Below are 20,818 nucleotides of genomic sequence, written 5' to 3'. Positions count from 1 at the left end.
TGGACACTATGCTTAAACAAGAAACAGCCAAAAGAAAGGCTAAGAGAGATGTTCTCAGTTTAAAACAAACGAAAAAATGTGTTTGAAATTATGAGCATTTTAAAAAAGATAGTATGTATCATAGCAACTGTAACAGTTACTTAAAAGGAAGAAGCAAATGACACATAGAAAATTAGACAAATGGGAAAAAAGTGACAATTATTAGCTAAAGAAAAATTAAAATTTTACAGAAAGGATAAATTATAATATTCTACTTGGTTCAGCACGGATAGTGTTTACAGTCATAATAATATAAACACCAACAAAGGAATGAAATTTGATATAATAATGTTCAGATAATGTGAAAGAGATAAGATATAGTATCTTTAATTACCTTAAATATAACAATATTAAAAACTGAAAATCAAGAATTAGGAATATAATCATATATAGCTGAATAATAGCCCTCTAAGATGACTACATCCTAATACCTGGAATCTCATCCCTAGAGCCTTAATCCATGGAACCTTACCTTATATGGCAAAAGAGACTTTGCAGATGTGATTAAGAATCTTGAGATGGGAAGATTATCCAGGACTATTCAACTGGGCCCCCGATATAGCCACTAGTGTCCTCACAAGAAGTAGGAGATAGATTTTACTACAAAGAGGTGATCTGATAATGGAAACAGATTGGAGTAATACACCTTGAAGATCAAAGAAGGGGCCACAACCAAAGAATACAAGTAGCTGCTAGAAGCTGGAAAAAAAATTCTCCCTAGAGCCTATAGAAGGAATAAGTCCTACTAACACTTTGACTTTAACCCAATGAAATTGATTTTGGACTTCTGGCTCCTAGAATTGTAAGAGAATAAATCTGACTTGTTTTAAGCCACTAAATTTGTGGAAACAAGAAACTAATACAGCACCTCATTTGAAATGGAATTTCAAAAGGAATATAGCTCTAAGATCTGACCTGGTTAGTTCCGGAGAAATAAAAGTAAAGACCGCTGCATTTCATTATAAGTATTTAAGTACTATTTTCTTAAACTGTCTTGACTAAAATAAAATATTACCCCTACCAAAACTAAAGACGACCCAATGGTACTGTAGCTATTCTGGAATGAGACTAAGTAAATTTTGGTGACTAATTTTTAAAAGTCAATGTGGCAAGCAGAAAATGGTCCCCCCAAAATCACCATGTCCTAATACCCAGAAGATGTGAATAAGTTACATTACATGGTAAACAGGAATTAAAAAAGATGCAGATAGAATTAAGATTGCTAATTATCTGATCTTAAATAAGATTACCCTGGATTAACCCAGTATATCTGACATAATCACAAGGGTCCTTAAACAAGGAGGGAAAAGAGAGTTGTAAGAAAGACTCAATTGGCCAGTGCAAGCTTTGAAGATGGCAGGGAGCCATGAGCCAAGAATCCTGGGTAGTTATAGAAGTTGGAAAAAGAAAAAAAAAAAAGAGGATTCTCCCCTACAGACTCCAGGAAAGAATGCAACCTTACCAATGCCTAGATTTTAGTCCATTAATACTCAATTCAGACTTCAGATCTCCAGAATTTTAAGATAATAAATTTGAGTTGTTTTAAGGCACTAATCTATGATAAATTGTTTCAGTAGCACTAAGAAACTAACATAATCTAGAATAAAGTTGTGTTTATTTTAATTATTATTAAAGAAAAACTATTTCATGACCAGCTGGACACATATCTCCTCTTGTTTGGTGCTGGAATGTCACTGCCTCAAAACACTACATATGTATAATATTAGTTTCCTATGATTACCACAAACTGGGTGGTTTAAAATAACAGAAACTTATTCTCTCCCAGTTCTCGAGGCCAGAAGTCCAATCAAGTTTTCAGCAGGGCCAAACACCTGCTGAACGCACTAAGGGAGAATCCATGCTTGCGTCTTCTAGCTTCTGGTGACCGCTGGCATGTTTTAGTGTTCATTGGCTTGTGGCAACAACACTCCAATCTTTGCTCACATCACTTTCTCCTCTGCATGTCTCTCCATTCTGTGTCAGATTTCTTTGCCTCTTTCTTATAAGGACACATACTGGATTTAGGGACAATTCACGTAATTACCAGGATTAATTTCCTCCTATTTTGTTAATTATCTACACTCCTTGAGAGCTCTTCCTCTCAAGATCCTTAATCTTATGTTTTGGCCACACAGTAATATTCACAGGTCCTGAGTATTAGGATGTGGGCATATAATTTGGGGGCTACCATTCAACTCACTATCAACTTAGATCCATCAATCTATTCAAGTCAACATTTACTGAGGTCCTAGTTCTGAGACTGGTAAATAATAAAGATCCTAAAGGAATCTCTGTCCTACAGTTCATAATCCAGTAATGGAGAAAGATAAAAGCTGAGCAGTGAGAGCTTTATAGGAGTACATATAAAAAGCAGTTAACCCATATCAGAAAAAGCATCGAGGAAAGTTCTCTCAGATAAAATAGTCCTCCCCGCCCCCTTCCAGGAACATTACCAGAACTCTGAGCTACTAGCATCTACAAAAGCAGCCAAAAATTGCTCTAGTCTAATTATCACACTTAATTAACAATATACTAACACAAATAAGGATTGTAATTCAGTAGATATAATTCGATACCTTTTGAGAAGAGAGCTGATAGATGAAAGAACTTCTCAAGAAAAAAGTTAAGAAAAATTTAAAAGATGATGAAAAGCAGGGAATATTTAAATAGTAGCAGAAGAAAACTGAGGGGTGAGGATGGGGAAGGATAGGGCAAACGTATTTAAAACATTCACTACCGGGTTAATAATATACCATGGTTGAGAAGAGTTTCTGAAATTCTTTAATCCAGATTTCCCACTTTGTCATATGACCAAAGTTTTCCTGCACCAGATATAAGACTCAGGGAGGTTAACATCAGTTACAGAATTTAAAAACAAATTAAAGACATAATCATAAAAGATCACTCATGTCATTAAATCCCATAATCTCTTTATAAAGACATCAATCTCCAAAAGTTATTTAACACTAAATACAGGAGTTAAAAAAAATGCTCTAAGTGAAAAATCTACATTTTCCCCTTAATTTTTCTCAAGTCAATTTCATTTTCCCATTTCTTGCTTATTACTGGCCATGCAATGGTAGGTCCTCATGCCCATCAGATCTTTTCAAAAATATTCTTTTTCATTTATGCTCCATTAAGACTTCCTATACAAAATTCCTTAAAGTCAAAGCAGAAGCAGCAGTGGCCCCCAGTGGCCAATTTATGATAGGTATATTTTCCTATCTTGTATTTTCATATTTGATTTCCAAAATGACAAGAACCTCATAGAAGTTACATTAGACAAAAATAAGTTAACAAAGGGATACTTAATTAACATTACTCCTGTGCTCTTTTACTTAATATCAATAAGAATATCACAATGCATGCTTTTCAGACACCTAAGAGATCCTTGAAAGCATTAAATACATTACTTAACATTTTGTGTTTTTGCATTTTCAAAGTCCCTGGGATCACTTACTGACTCAATTTTAAACAGCTAAATAGTCACTATTAGTAACAGCCACATAACAAAGCACTGTCATCTACCTATTTGAGCAGATTAAGATTGTTAAAACCTGAACTAATTCCCCTAGAACATTCTACCTCAAGTATGTAAGTATGAGACTGAGGTGACAACCTAAGTTTTTCAGTGGACAGAAATATGTAGTAGCAGAAACCCAAAGATATCCACCCAAAGTTTCTGTTACTTAGTTTCATTGATTGGTAATTCAAACACTAATCTAGGTATTTTGTGAAGGGACTTTGTAGGTAGTATTAAGGTTACTAATCAGCTGATCTTAAAATAAGGAATTACCATGGATTACAGGTATCTCCGCTTTTCACAAGTTTGCTATACGCCACTTTGGTTTTTGCTAACTGAAAGAAATCCAAAGAGAAGTTCGCCTTCAAGAAAAATGCAAAAATTGAAAATAGCATCCAGCGTTTCTTTTGCAGCAAGCCCTTACAGAGGCAGCACACACCTGAGCAGCAGTGAGAGTTGTATTGCCAAGCTCCTTCCCTGGGAACTATACTTAGCATCTCGGCATCAAACAGCCTTAGTTTTGAACTGTGTCTATGAGCATATGTGCTTTATAGCGATTTATTTTGTGCACATGTTAGCAAGACATGTCCTGAGATACATAAATGCTTCTTCGCTTTAGACCATTTCAGCTTTCGAAAGGTTTCACAGGAACGGAAACCTGTAATTCGTTGGCCCAAATATAATAAAATAAACCCTAACAGCAGCAGATGGCAGAAAAGCCAAATCAAAGAGATCCAACAAAAGGAGGTCAGAGAGATTCAAAGCATGAAAAAGGACTTGTCTGTCATTTGCTGTCTTTGAAGATGGAAGGGGAGCTACAAGCCAAGGAATGAGGGCAGCCTCTAGAAGCTGAGAACAACCTCCAGGTGACAGCCAGCAAAGAAACAGGGACCTCAGGACTACAACCACATGGAACTGAATTCAGCCAACAACCTAAATGAGCTTGAAGTGGTTCATCCCCAGAGCTTCCAGAAAGGAACACAGCCCTGCTGGCACCTGAGCTCTAAAGCAAAGACCAAGCTGTGCCTAGACATATGACCTATAGAAACTCTGATAACAAATTTGTGTTGTTTTAAGCTACTAAGTTTTTGGTAATTTGCTATGGCAGCAATTTACAAGTAATACAGATTTTAGTACCACAAATGCAGAGCTACTGTAACAAATAACTAAATGTGTGGAAGTAGCTTTGGGATCACAGTGGGCAGAGGCTGGAAGAAATTTAAGTAGCATGAGAGAAAAGGCCCAAATAGCCCTGAACAAACTGGAAGTAGAAATCTAGACTTTGAGGACAGTGCCAGTGAGGATTCACAGACTGAAGAAATCTGAATTTGGAGAATAAAAATATCTAATTTGTTACTGGATACTGCTTTTGCTATCCATTCTGACAATCTCTGCCTTTTAACTAGACTGTTTAGTATATTCTGATTTATATAATTGTTGATTTGGTTCATTTTAAATCTACACTCTTGCTATTGTTTCTTTTGTTCCATATTTTTGTTGTTGCTCCTCTTTTCTTCCTGTCCGGCCTTCCTTTATATCTAAACCACCACCATCCCTCACTTGAATTAATGCAGTAGCTTCCTATCTGATCTCTTTGCTTCCACCCTTGCCCTTACCCCAAAGTTTCTTACCACACACAGCAAACCTCCTCCTATTTGTTTTCCACATTTTCCGGGTAAAACCATTTGTTCAATGAGTAGAATATCATAGCTTATCTTTAAATTCAGAAAAGAATCAATAAACAAAGTATTTCCTTTCTTAAAGAAATTACTGATATTTGATAACATCTCCACGTTTGAAATACAAAAGAAAAAATTTTGGCAATTATCAACAAAGGTTTTATATTATCTTTGAAGAGCGAGAACAGTCTTTGGTGTTAAAAGGCATTGCTTACCTATCCCAGGAGTAGTTGTCGTAACTCCAACAAGAGGACTCTGCATTAATGACATGTTTGGCTACATAAAAACAGAAGCATTAAAGAAAAAATGCAAAGTTCTAACAATAACATAAGCATAATAAGTGTTGAAAGGTTTCGTTCGACAGACAACTGAATGTCTACCAAGAACCAGAGATGTCTATAATTAGCCCAAAATCAAAGAGTACTCCTTAACTTTTTTTTTAGGTTGAACAGTACTAATCTAAAATATGCCAGACTCTTAGCATATTATCTGTTTAAAATAAGTTAGGTTGCATTACGTAAAAAGACATTATTTTTAGTAGAAAGTAACAGTGCTATTTGCTTTTAGTTCCTAAGGTACAATATTTGAAATAACAGATAATAGTTCACAAAGAAAAATAGAAATATGGCAAAATTTTATTTTTACATAGACATTTATAAACCATGAAGTACTACAGATTCAAATCAGTCTATACAATATAAGCCAGGGGTTCTCATACCAAACTAAACATCAGATTTACTTACCAATCTTTAGAAAAAATATCTCAGACCAGAATATTCTGGATTTGTTAAGTTACAAAATCACTATCCAAATACAATACAAGCCATACAGGCAATTTTAAATTTTAGAGTAGACACACATATCTGAATTAAATATGGGACTAGCCACATTTCAAGTGCCAAGAACCACACCTGGCTGGTGGCTACCGTCTTTACTGGACAGGTGCAAAGATCTAGAAGTGTTGAAAAGAGAAAGTAATCTGTTTAACACAATTTTGCTTTGCTTGATGAGTAGGCCTAGTATGCCAGGGATATCAAGTCTATAAATAGTCAAAATTTACTGAAAGATGCTTTCTACTATTCTTAAGCTTTCCAACAACTATGTTATATTTGATTTAGGGAAAGCCATAAAACATTTTTCCAAATTAAACAGCAAAAATATCTTTATACAAAGAACTTATCAGTTTAACTGACATACTTTGTTTATATGTCCTAAGTACGACAATAATAGGAGAGAACACTTGTGACTATAAAAGCACTAAACTTCCTATTTAAAAGAAAAATCCATACCACCTTTCCAGTGACAATCAAGAGTTATCACAATAGTATTAGCATAGCATGGTTGTTACAAACATTAAGCTTTAGATTCAGTACTCTCTGGGTTGAAAGCCTAGCTCTGCTAGACTAGCTGCCTAACTCTTGACAAACTACTTAAGCTGTAAGATCAGGGCCTGTGCACCATAGGAACTTCATAAGTATTAGATACTTTCTTGTAGCAATCAGTCCCATCAAAACAGAGGATCTCTATCTTGCATAATCTATGACTGAAAATAACACCACCAGAACACCTATACCAAGCAAACCTTAACATCACCATCAGAAAACCTAACCTGGAAACATACTAAACTATCAGCTCATAAATATGCATGAGGCAGTGTTTTTCGTAAAATAAGTAAACAGTGAACTTAGCTCTAAAAGGACAGTGGTCTTATATTAATAAAACAATTCCTAAAACAAACACTTCAAATCACTATATAGTGCCCTAGATCTGGATAAAACCCCAAATATTCATTTGTTCTTTCACAGAATTATGTATAAACATTGAACTTTTTAAAGAACTGGAATGACTTAAACCATAATCATTTCTACATATATACATTAAATAGGTTAGGGACATGGACAAGTGAAAAGTCCTAGAATTACTTATATGAGAAAATAATCTGGAGTTTTATTACATTTTTAAGTACATTTCATGGATAAACACAATTTAAGTAGATTCTATGATAAATGTCCTTAATGCATATCCTGTGCAATAAAATTACACTAAAATAGACCTCAGGGAAACACTTCTAATTACTGACCCTCGCTGTACAGTCACATAAAAACATGAAATTATTAACAGTGGGTCATGAATGAAGGTATGTGTATCACCTGTCTTCTTGAAGTTAAAGGTGTTGATCCAAGTCCTGGACTGGAAATGTCATCATATATACTTCTAACTGGTGGAGCTCCGCTTTTGTCTTTATGAGCTGGTACAACTGGTTGTGGTGGTGACCCACCTACAATGTATAAAAATACAGTTAGGTGAGAAAACAAAGAAACTTTCCATCTTTCTGGTAAGATTTTTTAAATTTATATTTTTAAAGTACTGACTTAAACTCTTGTCTCCCAGTGCTTCTCAAACTTTAATACATATGAAAGTCACCTGGGGATCTTGTTAAAATTCAGATGATTTAGAATGTGTGGGGTAGAGCCTGAGATTATGAATTTCTAACAAGCTCCTAGTAATGCCAATGCTGGTGATCCATGCACTAAACTCTGAACAAAAGGTTCCAGAATCAGTAAATAGAAATTTTAGTTTTCAGTAAGCTCACACAACTTTTGCTTTCTCCACAAAATGTTTAACATTTCAATACAAAACTTGATCTTATTTCTCACTTGAAAGTAGGTATTAAATAGCTCCAGTGTGCATATATGCATATACTTGAATAAACATAATCCTCTAATCTTGGAGTTTGCCAAGATTAAACAGGCCCCATTCATGTTTTTCACAGTAAAAACGGATTTAAGTACATAATAAAGACATAAGAAAAGGACTAACTTTTAGGGACATAAAGATGTCTTTAGAAGTCATAAAATCAGCAATGCCAAATACTGAAACAGCCCATGCCCAGACTAATGTTTGAGCCTAGACAGTACAGCATAAGCTATTTAGAGCACAGGCTATAGAACAAAACTGACCTGGGCTTTAATCTCCTGCTCTGTCACAAGCAAACTTCAGCAAGTTCTTTATTGCATTTAGCCTGTTTCCTCTTTTGAAAAATAGGGATACTACTACCTATCCCTTAGATAAAAGAATGAAAATAACATATAAAATACTTAGCATACTGCCTGGCTCGTAAGTACTCAATATATGTTAGCTAAAATAATAACATATTTGAAATACATACAAAACAAAAGTCTGTCCAAAATATTTTTAAGCAAATTATTTCAATTATAATTTATAATTCTCGCTGATTATGTGTATACATACATACATATAAAAAAACGTGGTTTATATAGAATAAACCCTTTAAACCAAATAATACCTTCAAGACAATTAAAGTAATAAGATTTTACATTTAAATATCTACTGAAATAATATTAGCTTACATTGGAATTCCACCACTTTTGTAGCTAATTCTCACTACTCATAGTCAAATCTTTAAAGTTATCTTTTAAAATATTTCTTTGCTAAAGGCATCCTGTAAAAGATACATGTTGCATTTAGGTAACAACATTTTGCGCTGACAACTGCATATTCTCTGTAAAAAAAAAATCTGTAGTCTGTGAAGTCCTTTCACTAAACACACCACAAGTGAGAATCTTAATTCACTCAGACTAGAAATAGAAAACATATTTATAAATTTTCAAATTATACTTCTTTTGACTATTTACTATTATTATATTTAAGATGAATTATTTAAACCAAATTCAAGTTAAACAACCAAATTTCTTCCCCCCGCCAATGCATACACTTTAATATCTCTGAAACAGGGATAATTTACAAAAAGTGGATCTTGGCATTGTATTATATTTAGCGTTTTTCTTTCTTAGTGGTCCTTAAATTAACTGAGTTTTACAATCGATGGCATTTTAGATTGGATGAAATGTAGTATGCATATTTTTAATGAGTGATTCTTGAAATTATAGTACAGTAGTCCCCTGCTTACCTATGGTTTTGTTATCTGTGGTCTCGGTTACCCCCAGTCTGAAAATGTTAAATGGAAAATTCCCGAAATAACTAACTCGTAAGTTTTAGACTGCACACCGTCCTGAGTAGCATGATGAAATCTCTCATTGTCCAGCCTAGGATTTGAATCATCCCTTTGTCCAGTGTATCTACACTGTATATACAGTACAATAAGATATTTTGAGAGAGACAGCATTCACATAATTTTATTATAATATGTTGCTATAATTGTCTATTTTATTGTTATTATCGTTAATCTCTTACTGTACCTAATTTATAAACTTTATCATAGATATGTATGTATAGGAAAAAACAGTACTACTTACATCTCTATTCCAAGAGTCTTAAAATAAAAAATACTTAATTTTTAAATTAATAAATGGGTTGATAAAGGTGAAAGATGCACCATTACTTTTTAAAATTCTAGTACATATACTGACAGTTCTATGAAACTATTTTAAGCTATTTACCTACCTGCAAGCAAAGGTGATCTCATTTCCATTACTCCTACTGAAGGGCCACTAATTGTTCGAGGTTGTGGAGTCACTGGAGCTGGCAAATCCCCCATTAAAAATCCAGGTAGGAACTGGGCATTAACCCCTGGCTTTGGAGATGTGGGTGAACCCAGCATCATTGGTTCAGATCCTAAAAGGAATCAAAAAATAAAATAAAAAACATTAACGTTATAATATCTAACAAAAAGATGCAAGTATCTAGCTTAATGTTGAAAACATAATGCTAAATACAGAACTAGTAAAATTTATTATTTTAAAAACCAATAAAATTTTTCTAGAAAAATATGAGTATTTTGTATTAACAACATTAACTTATTTTTGTTAACATTATTTCACAGGTTCAAGACTCAAGTTATTTTTAAATTAAAAAATTTTAATTTACTATATTAAAAAAATCCCTAATACATACAAGAAAACCTCTTTCCTTTTCTGGGTCAGCTTCTACTATGAAACAACCAAAAACAAGGACAGGGTACACAAGCTACTTACGCAAAGTCTTAGCAAACCAAACACAACAGGTTTAGCTTGCAATATGTCCCATTTTTTTCTTCCCCACAAAAACTGTAAGTTATTTTTGTAATAAAAGTGTAATCATGAGCACAGAGCACATAAGAAATAATAGTAATGATAGCATCTAAATTAAGAAACATATATAAAAGGCTTGGAAAGTTCATGTTGGGAGTCATTTTTTTAAGACCATTCATTTAAAGTTAGGAATAATTGATAAAAGTCTGATATAAAATAAATTTTAAAAGAAAACTGGTACTTCGCAATCATTTATTCAAACTTAATCTTCACAATTTACAGGGTTGTTATTATTCCTATTATGAAGATAAGGAAGCTATAACTTAATCTAATTTCAGAGCAAAATGGCACAGTAAAGAGACTATGTATGGACTCTGGAGTCAGAGGCCTGGGTTCAAGTCTCTCAGCAAAACCGGCATAATAGTAGCACCCAGTCATAGAGCTTTGATTAGAACTATAGCAAGTAAAGCACTTAACCCAGTGCCTGATATATAATAGATGTTCAACAAGTATTAGTTATTATTACAATGGTATCTTATAATAGCCAAAACTGAGCGACTAATATATAAATGAAAAATTTTACAATTTCTGCTTATGAAAATTTAATTTTTCAACTATGTAACAAGCTTGAATGTGATTCGTGGCATTCAGAAACATCAAATGTTTTGCATGTTATTTATATCATCTTTATTAATTATTCTTTAACTCTAAAACAGCCTCAAAAATTTGTTTCTTACATTCAAATGCTGTCAATTATTTATTCTTCCTCTTATTTCTTGTTATAGTAGACCTAGATATTAACAATCCAACTATATAAAAAAGAAAAAATGTAATTTGGAAAAAGATAACGCAAGCAGGAAGAACTATGATTACATTGTAATTACTGTAAAGTGCTAGTTACTACGTTACTATGGTGCCATTATGATTTCCAAAGAATGTACACTAAACTCAAACCAAAAATCTAAACAAAAACATTTTCTCAACAGATATTAAAAACCCATAGCAATAAACAAAGTTTTAGGTACTGTCAAACTACCTTCACTCTCCCATCCACCAAAAGGAAAAAAAAAAAATGGCAATTATAAAAATAATTAGGTCAAGAAAAGTTCTGATACGTGTGGACATATACTGTGATACAGTAGAAAGCACCAGAATGAGGGCAACAAAGGACTCCTCATCTGTCACTAACCACCCTTCAAGCTAAATTTCACTTAAAGAGTGAATCGTTCAAGTCTGAAAAATAGTAAGTGCAGTGTCTTCTTACTCCACTAGAACTGGTGAAGTAACTCTTAGTTCTAATACACAATTAGGTGCTGGGAAAACGTTTATTCATCACCTAGAATATCTGCATATGTGGGCTTGATTAATATCAGCTAATGTCAGATTTCTGCCCAGGCAATAAACAGGGACGGGTTTATTCATATTTGTAACGCCATGAAATATGCACTCCAAAATGTTTTTGAGTAGAGAACTGGAACTGGAAATGTATAGTTTTCTAATATCTAAAAATAGTACAAAACATACTTAGACCAACATCTGTACTTAAATGTAGCACAGTAATTCCACTTGATATTGTGCATTTAGTTTATGACTAATACTAAAGCAGTTCACGTTACTCTATTCTCAATAGAAACATTTTGCACAAAACATGGAAAGCATTATATACCCTTCCAATCTAAAAAAGACAAAACCTCATTATACAAGGACATATCACTCTTGCTCTTTTTCTAAAGAGAGCTGCAACCTAATTTTCAAACACGTCTCTAGGATGGTAGACTTTTCTGTTAAATTTTCGACGATTCTCGAAGTCCCAGACAAAAAGGAAATCGACACCCCATTAACTTTTTAGATTTCTTTTCAACGACGCCACATTTCAGCAATGCTCCCCATTTCATAACGGGAATGAGTTTTTAAAAATTCATATGTGACTGATTTGAGGAAAACACCTCCTACAATACCTGATCACTTTCCTAAGATGAAGGCGGGGGAAATCGTGCGAACTCCTGGCTTGTTATTAAGGCCAATATCTCGATGGCTGCCATCACCTGGTTAATTAAATCTCGCACGATTCACGCGTCCATTAATAAGATTCCTTCGGCAAAGCTCAGCAGAAGGAATCGAACTGGAACTAGAAGCCCAGGTGACCAAAGAGCGGTAGCCTGTAACCGCACCCCGGGGCACCGCCCACCCACGTGTACGCCAGTTAAGCCCCTTCCCACCAATGCTTCCCCAGATCCCCAAACTCAGCACCGCCTCCAGGGCGGTAAGACTGTAGGGCGGTAGGGGGGTGGGGACGGGGGTTCTCAGGTATAGGCAGGTCTGATGAGAAGACGTGTGGGGGCACTAAACGGCTCAGTCAACATTCAATGGCTGTTTCCTCAGCCTCTCCAGGGCCCGCACCTTCCTAGAGCCGCCCTGGAAGCGTCAGGGTAGCGATGACTCGAGCAGGGGGCTGAGTAGGAACTTGGGGATGAGCCAAGGGCTCCCCCTCCGCGAATGAAACTAGCGGATAAGAGCATGATGACTACTGCCTTTCAGTTTTGCCCGCTTCCAGGCCTACGGCGTGGATCACAGTACCAGTGAGGAAAAGCAGCTTTTCACTCACCCAGCGTGGGCGCCTGGGGTTCCACAGCAAAGGCTGCCATCGCGGCTGCAATTACTCTTAGCTCCGGACTTTCTCAATTTTCAAAAATGGCGGAAACTCTCCCCACGGGTAGAAGCGCGCTACCTTATGGGGTTGCGTAACTTCCGGATATGCGCCACGCTTAAGTTGCGGGCGCCGGGGCAGTCATTTTGAAATAGGGCAAACGTCTTTGCGCAGAATCAGCGCAAATCCGAGAAGGATTTCAGTGGGTAGGTGATGAACCTGCTTTAAAACTACAGTTTTGGGAATGCTTTTGTTCACGCTGTGAGCCTCCTAATTTTTTAGTGTTTGAGTTTCATTGAAGCAAAGTTCTTTTGCTCGAGGTTTCATAATTAGTTTAGCCAGTGCTCTGTCACCTGTCAGCTTCTAATGTTACACCTGGTAAAGTTGGCTTGAAGAAACGGTTGATGCCGCTTTCCAATGTCGATCTCAGGGCTTAGTTCGTGAAGCTCCATTCTCAAAGCATATTATCTATCATCTCTATGTCATTTTTTAAAATGTGTTATTTAGGCACAATTTGATATTAAAGCATAACTCATGCTTGCCGTTTTATTATATATTGACTCATACAAAAGATATTAAATATAGGTGGCTAATAAACACTCGTGAACCCATCGCACCGCAGAATCCTATGCGCTCCTCCCTATCTCATCCCGGTTGTCTTCCTCCCCCAACTATACTGCTTTTCTTTAGAGCGTATTCAAAATATCACACACGTTCTATATATGTGTATCCAAAAATAAGTTATTTCGTTTTGCTCACTATAAAAATGAGGTGCTACATGTATATATTCTGGGATGTTTCCGATCTATACCAAACTCATTACTCTCAAAATACCCATCCTCCCTCACTATTTTCTCTGGGATTTCCTGAAATCTCAAATCCAATCAGAATTTTGTAATTGGAGTGAGGCAACAACAATTACAGCATTCAATGACAAGTTCCCAGAGATCAAAATTTAAAACCAGTGATAGATGAATTGACTTTCTTTGCAGATGTATGAATTCACCTATGTACCCCCAAAATATATCTTCAAGTCCTAGCCTTTAGTACGTTTGAATGTGACCTAATTTGGAAATGGGTCTTTGAAGATATAATTAAGTTCAGATGAGGTCCTAGTGAAGTACCACAAATTTGGAGGTTTAAACCAACACAAATTTAGCTTTTACAGTTCTGAAAGCCAGAAATCTAAAATGAGTCAATGGGGCTAAAATCAAGGTGTCAGCAAGACTGGCTGTTTCTTTAGGCTTGAAGGGAGAATCTGTTTTCTTGCCTTTTGTAGTTTCTGGAAGCTGATTGTATTCCTTGGCTTTTAGAGGTTCTGTTCTCCCCGCTTCAAAGCCAATGGCATAACATCTATCTGTCTAACACTGCTTCTCTCTGCTTGTTATCACATGACTTTTTACTTCTGTAGTAAAATCTCCCTCTGCCTCCGTCTTATAAAGATATTAATAATTACATTTAGTGCCTACTCAGATAATCCAGGATAATTTTACCATTTCAATGTCTAGTAGTCATGTTAAAATTAATAGTCACATCTACAAAGTATATTTTGCCATATAAGAAAACATTCATAGGTTCCAGAGATTAGAGTGTGGATATCTTTGGGGTTTTAATTAAGCCCACCACACCCAACGATCCCCTTTTCAGAATTAAGGGGATCGTTGGGTGTGGTGGGCTTAATTAAAAAATAAATTTCCATATAAATTATGATCTAGCTAAACAAAAGAACACTATGCACCTATTAAAAAGAATAAGATGGATTTGACATGAGTGTCTTTATTGACCTAGAAAGATTTCCAGGGTTGATATACTGAAAGAAGCCATTTGAAAATATTTATATGGCATCGTTTTATTTTAACAAAAAAGGTATAAACACACAGAGATGCTTGTTTAAAAAAGGAAGAAGCTGGAAAACATTTGTGACAAACTACTAGGAAAGATGGAGTAGAAAAGGGGTTTGTAAATTGGAGGGACTAAGAAAGGCCTTTAATTTATATAATTTCTAGCAGTTGATTGTGTTATTTACTATTTTTAGTATTATTTTTTAAATTTTTATTTAGTTTCAAGTATATAGTACTTTGGTTAGACAACTCTATTGTTCATAAACGATCCCCCCAATTGTACCCTCCCTCCACTGACCCACCACGTAGCCGACGTATTAATACTAACTGCATTCCCTATGCCATGCTCGCCATCCCTGTAACCATCCATAAGCTACTAATTTGTACTTCTTTAGCCCTTCACCCCATTTTCCCAACCCCTAAACCCCTCCTCCTCATCCAGCACCAAATTGTCCACTATATTTGTGAGTCCGTTTTTGATTAGTTTCTCCTTTTTATTCCTTAGATTCCGCATATTCGTGAAATCATATAGTGTTTATCTTTCTCTGTCTGACTTAAATACTTTCTAGGTCAATCAAAGCAATATCTTTTTCCATCCCCTTGCTTTTCATATGTTTTCTTATCCTTTCAGCCACTATCTTTTGGTTGGAACACTTAATTCTTTTCTATTTAAGGTACTTATTGATAGGAATGTAGTCGTTACCATTCTTTATTCCTGTTTTTGATACATGTTTTTTCTTCTTAAAGAAGTCCTTTCAACATTTCCTGTAATACTGGCTTGGTGGTGATAAAGTCCTTAAATTTAATTTTGTCTGGGAAGCTCTTTATCTGTCCTTCAACTCTAAATGATAGCATTGCTAGATAAATTATTCTTGGTTGTATATCCTGGGCCTTCATCCTGTAAAATATTTTTTGCCAAGCCCTTCTGTCCTGAGTAGTTTCTTTTGAGAAATCAGCTGCCAGTCTTTATAAGTAATTATTCGTTTTTCTCTTGCTGCTTTTATTATTTTCTTTGTATTTAACATTTGGCATTTTAATTATGATGTGTCTTGGTGTGGGCCTCTTTGGATCCCTGATTTTTGGAATTCTCTGAGCTCCCTGGGGTTTTATGTCCATTTCCTTCACCAGGTTAGGGAAGTTTTCTATCATTATTTCTTCAAACAGCTGTTCAGCATCTTGATTTTCTTCAGTTACACCGATCAGACAAATATCTGGAGCCTTAAGAGTGTCCCATATCCTCCTTATAGTCTTGGTATCTTTTTTCTTGCCATTCTGTTTGAATGTCCTGATTGGCTTTCCTGTCCTCTAGATAGGGCATTTGATCCTCTTCTTTATTCACTTTGTTTATTCCTTTTTTATTCCATTTAATATACTTCTCATCTCAGATAATGTGTTCTTCATTTCAGACTGGTTCCTTTTTATAATTTCCATTTCCATATTTATGTTTTTTATCTCTTTATTGAAGTTCTCACTAAATTTATCTACACTTCCCAAAAGTTCATTGAGCATCTTTATAACCAGTGTTTTGAACTCTGCACCTGTTAGATTACTTGACTCCATTATATCTAGATCTCTGTTCTATTCTGTCATATGGTTTCTGCTTCTTTGTGTTCCCATTTTGGCTGCCTTTCCATGTCTGTTTCTATGTCCTAAGCAAAGCTCCTAAGTCTCCCGTTCTTAGTAGTGTGGATTTGTGAAGTAGGTGTCCAGTGGCACAGTCCTGAGAGGAGTTCAGCTGCAGGCCAAACTTAGCCCAAGCCTCTACCCTTCTGGAGTCTGTTAAGATTCAGCAAGCAATCCATAGATGCTGTGCTTATAATTGTCTCAAAAGGCCACACCAGAAACGGAGGCCAGCTGCCTCCAGTGTGAGTCTAGGTGCTGCTCAGCAGGAGCACCTGACTTGCTGAGGCTATACCAGAATGTGGCTTGGGTGGAGCCCCAAGTTGGGGGAGGTGGGACTTCAGGGAATCCTCTGGGCGGAGCAACCTCTGTTATCCAGTTTGATGACATCAGGACTATGTATGGCAGCACTGTGTCTATTTACGGAGACCGGGGAGGGCTCAACAAGGAACAATGGATACTGCAGGCACTTCTGTACAGAGCAAGTCTTGCCTCCACCCTCACTCCGACAATGTCTCTGTGTAAGTCCCTGGTGACCCCTGCGCATAGCCAAGTCAGCACTTGTGCTTAGAGCGAGCAGGTCCGTCACCACAAAAATCCGCTCGCGGACGCAGCCCCTTTAAGAGGCTCCTGCCGCTGCCGCAGCATCTGTCTCACTCAGCCGCTCAGACCGGGCAGCCCCGCATTCTCGCCCCATCCTACCTTCTGCAATTGCAGGGTGATTTCTTGGACTTCTCCCTAGTTGTATGGCTTGCTTGTTCCACTAGATCCCAGGAGATTTTTCCTTGCTTGCTGCTCCTTGTTTCCGTCACAACTTTGATTTGGTTGTCAGAGGGATGAACAGAGCCTCTATCATCTATGCCATTTTTTTCTCCTCTCTAGTATTCTTCCAATTAATTTTTTTTCTTTTAAGAAAGTCATTTTCCCTTCTTCACTTGCATTTCCAACTTCTACCCTTTCAACTGTCTCTTCCCTCTTCAAAATATAAAGATGTCCAGTTTGTTCTATCAAAAAACCTTCACCAGAACTTACTTTTTCTTCTCTTTTCAAGATCTCCAAAGAAGGGTCTACAGACGTTAGTAGGTGTTCTATTTCTATAACTTCACCATCTTGCTTTTTAATTCATTACACACTGGCTCCTGTGTAAATCCTCTTCTGAAACTACTGACCCCAACGATTTTTCTCCTAAGTGCCATTGTAGGCCTGTATCCTTGACATCTACAGTATTCAACAGATTTAACAATCATTTCCTATATATAAGTGTCTTTCTTATTTTTGGAGATGCTATACCTCCTATTTCTCCTCATAACTTTCTACTCTTTCCCTAGGTTTCCATACCTATCCCATGTCCTCTCTCTATCCTTTATGGTTTCCCTTGACGTCCTCATCAATTGTCATATCTGTGCAAATAATTTCCATTGTATGCCCCTCCTCATTCTAAAGCCAAATGATATTTTTCCAAATGCTTGCTGAACAACCTATCAGTACATCAAACCTCAAAAACCAACTCATCTTACCCCCTAAACCCTGCCCCATTCCAGTTGTCCCTATCCTGTTAGTCTCTTAGAAACCAGAAATTAAAACCACAGTATGTTAGAGCAAATTTTGAAGTCAAACAGACCTGAATTTAGAGCCTAAGTTTCCCACTTAAATCTTGAATTACAAAGAATGAGTCTACAGCCATGCCACCCTCAACATGCCCAATCTCGTCTGAACTTGGAAGCTAAGCAGGGTTGGGCCTGGTTAGTACTTGGATGAGAGACTACCTAGGAATACCAGGTGCTGTAGGCATTAAAAGAAGGAGGAGGAGGAGGAGGAGAAGGAGGAGGAGGAGGAAGAGGAAGAAGAAAAAGAAGAAAATACAAGGAATGATATTATACCTTCATAGATTTTACTTTGTGTAAAATAGAAACAACACCTACTTTGAAAAGCGGTTATGCTTAGTCCACTTTGCTTTTTCTGGCCTCCCCTTCCCTGCCATCAAACATTCAGATACCAAGTCCTATTTTTTCCCTCTACTTAATTCCTAGACAATTGTAGTCAACTCAACATATCCCTGTGTTCAGTCTCTCTCACCAAATCTAAAGCACCACTAGCCAATACTCCCTTCTCTGTACATGTTACCCAGATGTCCAAAAACCCTCACAGACTTCCTGTTCCCTACAGCGGCCTCCTTTTCTTCAGCTCCACAAGATTCATGTGTGCAGCACTTGCCAACTCGTAAGTCTCTCATTACAATACATACATTTTCACTTGGGCAGCAAGGGAAGGGGAAAATCAGAATCTCTCAGAGTGGAAGGTGCTACAGACTGGTTATAAGTATCCCACAGAATTCATATGTTGAAATCCTACCCCCTAAAATGATGGTATTTGGAGATAGAAACTTTGGGGTGGGTAAGTCATGAGGGTAGAACCTCCCACCCGCTTCCTTGGCCTTGTGAGGGTATAGCAGCAAGACTGCTATCTAAGAATCAGGAAGCAGGCTCTCACTGGACACTAAATCTGATGGTATCTTGATCTTGGATTTCCCAGCCTCCAGAACTCTGAGAAATAAATTTCTGTTGTTTATAAGTCATCCACTCTATAGTGTCCTGCTACAACAACGGAAATGGACTGAGACATGAGGGTAGGAGGATCTCTTTTAGAGATTTCCATAGGCACCTCTAAAGGAATACACATTGTCACCTACCTTCACCTAGGGTGGATGAAAACCCTGGTTTCGGAAATAAAGCCTCTTCACTCTCTCACCCTAACCTTTTGCTCCAATCAATTCTCCCATTATTGCCTTTTGCAAACTTTCAGCTTCTTGAGAAAGATCTTCACATTGTACTCCTTGCTCACAGCAATCTGCTTGCCTAGCATCCCTTTGCTTTGCTTTCCACCCCAATTTATGTCATGTCCTTCCTCCAGGTAGCAGCTCTCTTCCACCATGAAACTTGCCCTAGCCCTGCCAGCCCTCAGTCATCATTCCATTTCAGTGTATGACACATTATTTCTGCGATTCATTTGCTTAAGATACTTGTTTTGTAAGTTTTCTTTTATACCCCACTAGATAGATTTTCTTGAGGATAGAGACCACTCTCATTAAATATATGGTGAAAAGATAAATGAATTAATGACAAGCTCTAAATAAACATTGAATAAAGGGTAATTATCAGACATAAATTATTTGATGCAATTTTGCATGTTTTCAGATTTTTAAAATTATAATTTTGTAAAGTAATTCTATTAGAAGTGCTTATGTATTATAAAATGTACACCCGTTTGTAGTTCTAATTATTTATTCTTTATTTGTAAAATGAGATTTTCATAATTGGGATTATCTTGAATTAGAAATATTTGTATGGCACAATTTTACCTTTTTATATTTCTTGTTAAACTACAATGTTTAGAAATATTGTATGTTCATCATGTTCTTCTATACATGAGTATTATTATCTTAATTACAATACTTGCTTTCCTACTTTCTCTTCTGAACATATTAAACAAAATGTCACATAAAGTGGAACACCTGTTTCCCATTCCTTTTCTGACATAAGATTTCTTCAAAGTGCTATTATTGTAGGTCATTGATTTTCAAATATAGATGGGGGAACACTTTCTTTAAACAAAGTATTGTGCAGTACTTAATACATACCACAGAACTGCTCTGGTTGGAAAGCAAAACAGGATGAATGCAAGCCCTGCTAACTCAGGGTTCTTGCCCCTGAAACTGTCTACTATAGCATTGCCAAGAAACCACTGAATGAGTATCTAGGGCTACAGAGAGTCTAACTAGAAAGTTAGCTCATACATATATATATATACACATATGTATGTATCTATGTATATGTATATATATGTATGTATATATGTATATGTATATATGTAGATATATGTATATATATGTATGTATATATGTATATGTATATATGTAGATATATGTATATCTACATATACATATATATTTTTTAATTTTCTCCTTAACTCAAAACAAATTTTTAAAAAGTCATATGAAACCTCGAAATTTTTTTTCAATATATTTGATATATTCACAGTCAAACTACTTGTGTATACTACCATGTATACTGAATACTCATCAACCTATTTATAAATGTCTGTTAATATGCAATACTTGTATATAAATGTAAATCCAACTTGTCTTAAAATCCCACTCTCAGTCTACTTTAAAAATAAAAACAAAAGATTTTTTTAAAAGAAGTGAAGAAAAAAGATACCCACCTTTAGTAAGACTTTAGGAAAAAAATGGAGTTTGTCACTTTTAGAAAGAGAGCAAGGAAAGGGAACATCTTATCACTCATGTCCTCATCATCTCAGCCTCTGGAAGCTGGTATAGCATGGGTGGTCAGTCACTTAGACTGTGATGTCACATAGAGCACACAGAGGAACCATAACTTCATGGGGCCGAAGGACAAGTGATCTCTAAAAGAGCTTCGTGGTGTTTAAGATGTAGGAATGGTGTCCAGAAAAATACAAAT

The 20,818-nt window shown here is 36.1% G+C and overlaps 1 protein-coding gene and 1 pseudogene across 2 annotated transcripts in view; one reads left to right on the top strand and one right to left on the bottom strand.

Annotated features, from left to right (window-relative positions):
• Positions 1-12,969, bottom strand: part of NUP35 (nucleoporin 35) — a 31,334-nt gene extending 18,365 nt beyond the window's left edge. The window contains exons 1-4 of one of the 2 annotated variants that reach the window (XM_039855994.1): positions 12,838-12,969; positions 9,667-9,837; positions 7,392-7,519; positions 5,457-5,517 (exon numbers count right to left, since the gene is read on the bottom strand). In XM_039855994.1, coding sequence (XP_039711928.1) covers positions 5,457-5,517; positions 7,392-7,519; positions 9,667-9,837; positions 12,838-12,877 — 400 coding nt within the window. In that variant the 5' untranslated portion in view covers positions 12,878-12,969. Of the gene's footprint in view, positions 1-5,456; positions 5,518-7,391; positions 7,520-9,666; positions 9,838-12,190; positions 12,404-12,837 lie in introns of those variants that run through there. The other variant, XM_039855996.1, reaches the window with a different exon arrangement.
• Positions 12,970-18,012: 5,043 nt separating this feature from the next.
• On the top strand, positions 18,013-18,131 carry LOC120597483 (uncharacterized; annotated as a pseudogene).
• The last annotated feature ends 2,687 nt before the right edge of the window (positions 18,132-20,818 follow it).

The sequence above is a fragment of the Pteropus medius genome, unplaced genomic scaffold, assembly GCF_902729225.1.
Source record: "Pteropus medius unplaced genomic scaffold, Ma_sr-lr_union100, whole genome shotgun sequence".
Taxonomy (NCBI): domain Eukaryota; kingdom Metazoa; phylum Chordata; class Mammalia; order Chiroptera; family Pteropodidae; genus Pteropus; species Pteropus medius.
The sequence above is the reverse complement of the archived record's forward strand: the minus strand, read 5'-3'. Positions and strand labels throughout refer to the sequence as shown.